Consider the following 7844-nt stretch of genomic DNA (forward strand, 5'->3'; position numbering starts at 1 on the left):
TATGGAAGCACTGGACTGGTTATGTCAGGAGCAGAGCATGTGCAGGACCCTAAGGAGCTGTCCTCTGCTGTGACACCCACAGCTCAGGGGGTAGTAGCCAGGGCTGGCAGGTGCCCACTGGCACGTGTGATCCCTGGCACATTTGTGTTTCCCTGCTCCTGCGGGAACGGCTGACAGCCTTGGAATGCATCTGCTCCCTGGCACTGTCCCCATCATCACGCCCCAGTGCCTCAGCAGCAGCGTGACACTCACACGGCCTCAGGGCTGGCACACTGGGACACCAAAGGGCCGCTGCTGGGGTGAGGGATGGGCACAGCAGCTCTGCCTTCCTCCAGCTTTTAGGCACCCATTTGCCACCCTGGGCTGGAGGAGACGCTGAGTTGGGGTGCTGGCACCACTCCCCACCAGGTCACCCAACAAGCTCTCGACATGCCCAGACAGATGGGTGGTAAAAATACTCCCTGACCCGCTGCTGCGGCTGGATTAGCATTGCCTCTGACATGACGCCTCAGCCTGGCACCGCAGCCAAAAGCCCAGCCAGCAAAAAAAACCAAAGCAGAGGAGTTCCAGACCCCTCTGAAGGGGCACCACTGACACGGGGGAGCACCCAAAAACCCCAGGGGTGGAGGAGGAAGGATTGCTCCAGGGCTGCCAGTGCCTCCCTCCCTGCACTCAGAGTCTCAGAAAGCATCTTTTTTTTTTTTTTTCCACTCCTTCCACCCTAAACCCTCCCTGCTCTTTCGAGTGGGTGGGTAAAACCCGCTGGAGTTGTCCAGGGTGATGGCAGCTCGCCTACCACCCTCCTCCCCTGCATGCCCGCCTAATGGCACCGAGGAATTAACTCAAGAGGAGTGGGACGGGGCATGGCAGCCGGGAAGGAGACAGAGCCCCAAGGTGCCATGCACGGCGCCGAGGGGACGTGGGTGCCACCATCCTGGGGGCTGGGAGGGCATGGCAGTCTCTGGACGGGCCAGTCCAGTTTGTTGCTGCTCCTGCTTGAGGGGAGGGCGTCAGAGCCATGGGACAGGGTCTGGGGGGGCTGGGACCATATCCCCATCATCTCACTGGACCAGCTCCACGACGCTCACACTGGGCCAGCTGTGGGGGAAGTGAGGCTGAGGGGTTTTGTCAGTGGTGGCAGCCCTGGGATCAACGAACCTCCTGAGATGTCACCCCAGGATCAATGTGTCATCAGGAAAATATGGGGACTAGGCAGACTGATTTTGGCCAAGGGCTGGACTGTGAGGGTGTCCCCCCCTCTCCCCGAGTGCACTCCTCCAGCCCCTAGACCCTGGAAGCAGAAGTAAACTCCTGAAGCAGGTACCATCTGTGTGATGACAGATGGCCGTTCTCTGCTGCCGCCCCCCCCCCCCCCCAAAAAAAAAAAAACCCACCCCATACCTCAGCAGGGAGCTGTGGTCACCCAGAGACCCCTCCCTGCTGCCACCAGCACCTCGGGGAGGGGGGACGTGGGAGCCCTAGGTCCCGCCCGGCCACCTCGGGAGTGAATCAGCAGCCCCCGGGGCAGGAGCCGTGCGCAGGCTGCTAGGGGCGGGCGCTTTGCACTCGCTCTTGCCCGGCCAAGGATAAATAAGAGGTGGCTGCGAGTCCTGCCAGAGCCGCTCTGCCCAGCGCCCGTAGCCTCCCGACAGCCGGCACCCAGCCAAGGCCGACATGGACTCCCAGGACTGTCCTTGCGCCACGGGTAAGGCAGCACTGCCCTCGCCGCTGCCCCAGCAGCATCCCGCCGGGAGCACCGACCCTGCGGCCCTTCTCCCCCCCACCCTCCCCCACCCCGCGGCAGCATCCCGCCGGGAGCGCCGACACTCCCGCTCAGCACCTTCCTCTGTCATTCCCGATGCCCCTAAGGCTGTGGGAGGTGGAGTATCCCGGTGGGAACACCGACACTCCTGCTCACCATCTTCCTCCGTCATTCCCGATGGCCCTAACGCTGTGGGAGGTGGAGTATCCCAGTGGGAACACCGACACTCCTGCTCACCATCTTCCTCTGTCATTCCCGATGCTCCTAACGCCGTGGGAGCCAGAGCATCCTGGTGGAAACATCGACACTCTCACTCACAGTCTTCCTCCCTCATTCCCATTGCTCTTGAGGCTGTGGGAGCTGGAGTATCCCGGTGGGAATACAAAAACACTCCCACCCACCGGCCTCCCTAACCATCCCTGATGCTCTCATCCCAGCCAGGCTGGCTGCAGAAATCCTCTCCCAGCATTGGATATCCCACCTGGAGCATGTGTCCAGGAAGCAGCTGGGAATGCCCTGCCTTCCCCACTGAGACAGACTGATGGTGCAGGAGGGGGGTGGCAATGCACCTCCCCTGCCCCTCACCCCGGAGCATCCTCACTGGTCCCCGGGGGGATTTGGGTGATCTCCCTCTTACCACTCTCTCCCCTCAACCCCCTTTTTCTCCATTTATCTCCTTTAGGTGGCACCTGCACCTGTGGGGACAACTGCAAATGCAAAAACTGCAAATGCACATCTTGCAAAAAAGGTAAAGAGGAGGTCCCTGAGTCCCACGGGGGGATGGGGTGCAGGAACACTCGTGGGGTGTTTCACTCTACACCCCTGCACAGCCTGACAAATCAGGCTCAGCATTGCCACAACTGGGTTTACTCCTCCTGGTTTTTGAGATATTTTTTTTGCTCCCAAGGGAGCAGAAGGTGAATTTCACCCCCATCTCGAGGTGATACAACACCCACCGCCCAAAACTCAGCGTAGCCCTCACTGGCACCTCAGGCTCAGCATAAAGGGGTGCCTCAGGAAGCAACCAGCATCAGGATTCCTTCCAGCTGCTCCTGCTGCTGTCACCACAGAGCAGAGCCATGTGCAAGAGGGTTGGCACAGATCTGAGCTGAGGAGAGGCACCAGTGAGCCCTGGGGGTCCCTCACCCTCCTGATGTCTCCCCAGTGCCAACCCTGGATGCAGAAACACCCCAGGAGATGCCACCAAGAATGGGGATGCTGCTTAAAAAGGATGACACAGGGGTTGGTGGGTGGTCTCCAAACCCCACAGGACACCCCAAACCCCACCCTGAGACCCTTCCTCTCTGCCCCCCAAAACTTCCCTGATTTCTTTTTCTCTTTCCCCCCCCCAGGTTGCTGCTCCTGCTGCCCAGCAGGATGTGCCAAGTGTGCACAGGGCTGCGTCTGCAAGGGCCCTGCCTCTGCCAAATGCAGCTGCTGCAAATAGGGACCCCTGGCAGCACAGCTGGGGGGGCTGCACAGCTAGGGGGCCAAAGAAGAATAACCTTATTGTGTATGTTGGTTGGTTTTTTATATATATGTGTTCAGATGCCTTTAGTGTTTGTCCCACACAACGTCTAATAAGCTACATAATAAAGTTATGTGTATATAAAGGTCTATAAGGAGCCTGGCATGTCTTTTGGAGGGGGCAGTTCTCTTCTGGGGTGGGGTCAGGAGGGTGGTGTATTTGGGGGGGAGGAGGGCATGGCAAAGAGCCTGCTCCTTCTTCCCATTTTGGCTCTGCCCTCCCTTCCCAGCAGCTCTGCCTCCTGTTTTAACACTTTGCCCTGCACAACAAGGTAATTTCTAGGGTTGTTTTGTTTTTTTTTTTTCCCTCCCCACCCTGTCATCACCCAAGGGCAAATCCCATGCTGGCTTCTCCACCAGAAGGCCCCAGGGCTGCTGAGCAGCTGGTTCTGACAAGCCTTCCCTGCCAGCCTAACAACCACTGCCGCCCTGCCCACCTCCACGGGCAATGCTTCCATGGCAGCCGGTGTGGCAGGGGAACAGGTTTGGGTTGCCTCCCAGCACCTTGGTTGAACTGCCTGGAAGAACCACTCAGTTCATATCCCACCACCTCCCCCCAACCTTTGCCAGCCAGGCAGGCCACTCCTGAGGGCAGTCCTGGGTGAGCTGGGTGCTGACAATGGGTGGTGTGATGCCCATGATGGGGTGCAGTACCTGCAATGGGAAGGGATGCCCATGATGGGTTGTGATGGCCACACCAGAATGTGATGCCTACAATGGGATATGATGCTCATGGCAGAGTGCAATATCCACACCAGAGCACAATGCTCATGATGGCATAGGATGCCCATGATCAGATATGATGCCCATGCCAGGGTACAATGCCCACAATGGATGTAATGCAATGCCTGTGATGGAGTGCAACGCCCATGATAGGATGTGATGCCCACAATAAGGTGTGATGCCCATACCAGGGTGCAATGCCTATAATGGAATGTGGTTCCTGTGAGGTTTTCAATGCCCATGCTAGGGTACAATGTTCACAACTGATTGTGATGCCCATGCCAGGGTACAATCCCCACAATGGGATGTGATACCTGCAGTGGGTTGCAAATCCCATGCCAGGGTGCAATGCCTACCATGAGGTGGGATGTCTGTGATGGGTTGGGATGCCTGTGCTAGGGTGCAATGCCTATGATGGATTGCGGTGTCCATGTCAGAGTGCAGTGCTCACAATGTGATACCCATCCTTGGGTGTAATGCTCCCCCTGCCCAAATGCAGCCAGGACACTGTACCCCAGCTGCCACATGGTACTCTGCTGCTTCCCAGGCCACACAAAGTGTCCTACCTGTCCTCTCACTCTCCAAATGCAGCCTCTTGTGGCCTCCTTTTAACTGCAAATCCTTACCTGACCTCTCCAGACGCTGCCGCCAGGGCTCAGCCATGGGTTTTGGCACAGCCAAGGGCACCCCTGCCCACCAGCTTCTTGCAACGACAATCCCCAGGGGATACCACTTTGCTCCTTCTCATCACCCCACGCTTCTGACTGGGTGTGAAGCCTGTCCTGTGCCAGCTGAAGGTAGGGCACGGCTGGCAGGGTGCAGTGCTGGAGCTGCAATCTCAATCCCATTCTGCAAACAGCAGCCTTATCTTCCTTCCTTCCTACCCAGAGAGATTTCAGTGCTAGCCATGCAAAGCATTGGCATCCACAAGAAGGGTGAAGGAGAGGTTGCTAATGGGATTTAGCCCCAAACATGTGGCTTAACTAATGGGGTTGAGCACCCTCCTGGGCTCATTGTCCTGGTCATCCAACCTGACCCATAGCTCTGCCCTGAGCCCATCCCTGACAGCATGATGGACAGTAGCTATCAGATTCTGTCCCCTGCCTGCTGGGAAGTTGGGGGAAGATGGGGGTCCTGGCAGCCCAGCTCTGAGCCCCGAGTCCTGTGCTGAGCTTTCTTTACTCACTTTATGGCTGCTACAAAACCAGACTTGGACCTGGCACTCCTCTTACCTAGGCACAACCTCGGGATTAACCACTCCCCTGCCAGCCCCAGGAAACTGCGGCACCAGCAGCAATGTGGGGAACCCCCCGAGCTCCCCTCTCCCTGCCGATGTCTGGCACATGCTCTTCAAACCCACAGCTCAGGGCAGACGTGGCTCATCCCTCCCTGTCCTGCTGCAATGTTACTTCATTGCCCAGTGGAAATGCCACGATTGGGAAACTGAAGGTTTTCCCAGCTCTTTTCCCGTCCCAGCTCGGTGTGGGGTGCTGTGGGGGACGCTGTGTGCTGCCCCTTCCTGCTCACAGTGACTGGGTCTCAAGGCCACGTGCCCCAGGAGCGGGCACAGCCCCCTCCATGCAAGAGGCATGCAGGATTCCCAGATCCCAGAAATTTGGGACTTCTCCTGCCTCCCCCCACAGCCTTGCCCCTGCAAACTCTCCTCCTGCTCTTGGCACGGCCCCGTGTCGGGGTGCACATCCCTATCTGGGTGACGGAGGGCTCTCCTTTCTTCGAACAGGGTGGTTCAGCACAGCCTGTCCCTGGCAGCACTGGCCGGCAGCACCACGCTGTGGGCGTCCAGGAAACGATTTCACAACCCCTGTTGACGTGCAGTTAAGAGCAGCCGTGTGCCGTCGTGTTACCCTTCATCCTGTCCTACTCAGCCCAGTGGCTGCTGGCTTAGCCTCCTCATCACCCACCCTCGCTGCTGCCAGCCAAACGCTGCCAGGAAAATCCACCCTGTTCCTCTGCAAGCGGGCACGAGCCGTTCCCTGGTACGACCTCCCAGGCTACCGAGCTGCTCCTGCTCCCAGGGCGTGCTGGCCTGGGCTCCACAGGGTCAGGCCCTGCCCCCGGTGCCAGCTCTGAGCCTAGGCTTGTCCCCTTTGCAACACCAAGAGTACCGGGTGCAGGCACGGGGACAGCTTGGCCCTGGCCCAGTCATTGCTTTCTGTGCCGGGTGCCAAGCGTGAGTGGAGAGGTGGAAGCCAGTTGGCACCTAAACACCACTGAAAGGGGAAAACCCACGGGCACTGGGAGCGCCAGGAAGCTGTGATTCCCAGCAGTCCCTGGCTGCCCATGCCATGCTCTCACGTTGCATTCCAGTGCTTTACATATACACAAACACCCCCCACCCCACCCCCCCACACACACTCCCCTCTCCCCTCTCCCCTCTCCCCTCCCCTGTGCTCAGCCCTCTTGAGGGGTCAGCTGAGCATCCCAGCCCCCTGGAGGCTGCCCCAGGACCATTCTGCTCCCTGGCAGGATGCTCAGACTGTCCCATCCCCAGGGATAGCCACATCCATCCTATGATCCTATGGTGTTCCCAAGCACGGGGCTGGGAAAGGCCAGGTGGCATCGTGGGGCTTTCCGAAATGCCAGGGAGTTGGTGGCAGTGCCATGCCAGTGCTGTCACCTTCCCTTAACATCTCCCAGCACCTTGGTCCCCCGGGGATGCAGCACCCTGCCAAGGGGGTGGGTGGTAGAAAGGGGCGCAGGTGGTACCCCCCCATCTCCCCACTGGCTTCCCTGAAACAGGCGAGGACGGGCAGGGCCGTGACCGGGGCTGAACACGGCACGGCACGGGGCGAGCACGGCCCCATGGTGAGCACGGCACCTCAGCACCACCCCCGATGAGCACGGCACGGCACAGCACAGCACTATCCCCGGCTGTGCACGGCCCTACGGTGAACACGGCCCTACGGTGAACACGGCTCCGCGGCACCGCCCCCTGGCTGAGCACGGCCCGGCACAGCACGGCCCCGCTGCAGCCGGTCCTGCTGCAGCCGGTCCCGCTGCAGCCGGTCCCGCCCCGCCGTGCGCAGCACCCAGCTCCGCCCCGCGCTTGCATCCCATAAGTACCGGGCCGTGAAGGATTGCTCTCTACCGCTGCCGAGGAGAGCTTTCCGGAGCTGAGCCGAGCCGAAACAAACCAAATCAAGCTGAGCCATGGACCCCCAGGACTGCACGTGTGCCTCCGGTAAGTGTCCCATCCGTCCCGGTTGTGCCTGGTGGGTTCCGTCCCATCCGGTCCTCGCTGTGCCTATTCCGCTTGTGCCCCGGCGGGTCCGGTCCCGGCTGTGCCCGTCCCTCCCGCTTGTGCCCCGGCGGGTCCGGTCCCGGCTGTGCCCGTCCCTCCCGCTTGTGCCCCGGCGGGTCCGGTCCCGGCTGTGCCCGTCCCTCCCGCTTGTGCCCCGGCGGGTCCGGTCCCGGCTGTGCCCGTCCCTCCCGCTTGTGCCCCGGCGGGTCCGGTCCCGGCTGTGCCCGTCCCTCCCGCTTGTGCCCCGGCGGGTCCGGTCCCGCCCCGGCTGACGACCCCTCTCCCGCCTCAGGTGACTCCTGCTCCTGTGCCGGATCCTGCAAATGCAAGAACTGCCGCTGCCAGAGCTGCCGCAAGAGTGAGCGGGGGGCTCAGCTCGGGGGGGGGTCCTGCCTGTCCTGAGGGGAACTCCTCCTTGCCCTGTTGGACTCCCTATGGAGACCTCATTGCATCACTGTGGGAGTGCCCCTGCCCTGTAGGATCCCCAACCACGGCCCCATTGGGATCACAGCCCTGTCCACGACTGGGGGGTGGGTGGGAGTATTCCCCACTTCCCATAGGGTGCCCCTG

General features: G+C 60.5%; 1 protein-coding gene across 1 annotated transcript; it reads left to right on the top strand.

Annotated features, from left to right (window-relative positions):
- Positions 1–1633: 1633 nt before the first annotated feature.
- On the top strand, positions 1634–3370 carry LOC128973531 (metallothionein-1). Its single transcript, XM_054389862.1, has 3 exons — positions 1634–1705; positions 2445–2510; positions 3115–3370. The coding sequence occupies exons 1-3, from the start codon at positions 1675–1677 to the stop codon at positions 3207–3209; spliced, it is 192 nt and encodes a 63-aa protein (XP_054245837.1). The 5' UTR covers positions 1634–1674; the 3' UTR covers positions 3210–3370.
- Positions 3371–7844: the final 4474 nt, after the last annotated feature.

The sequence above is a fragment of the Indicator indicator genome, chromosome 19 (genome assembly GCF_027791375.1).
Source record: "Indicator indicator isolate 239-I01 chromosome 19, UM_Iind_1.1, whole genome shotgun sequence".
Classification (NCBI taxonomy): domain Eukaryota; kingdom Metazoa; phylum Chordata; class Aves; order Piciformes; family Indicatoridae; genus Indicator; species Indicator indicator.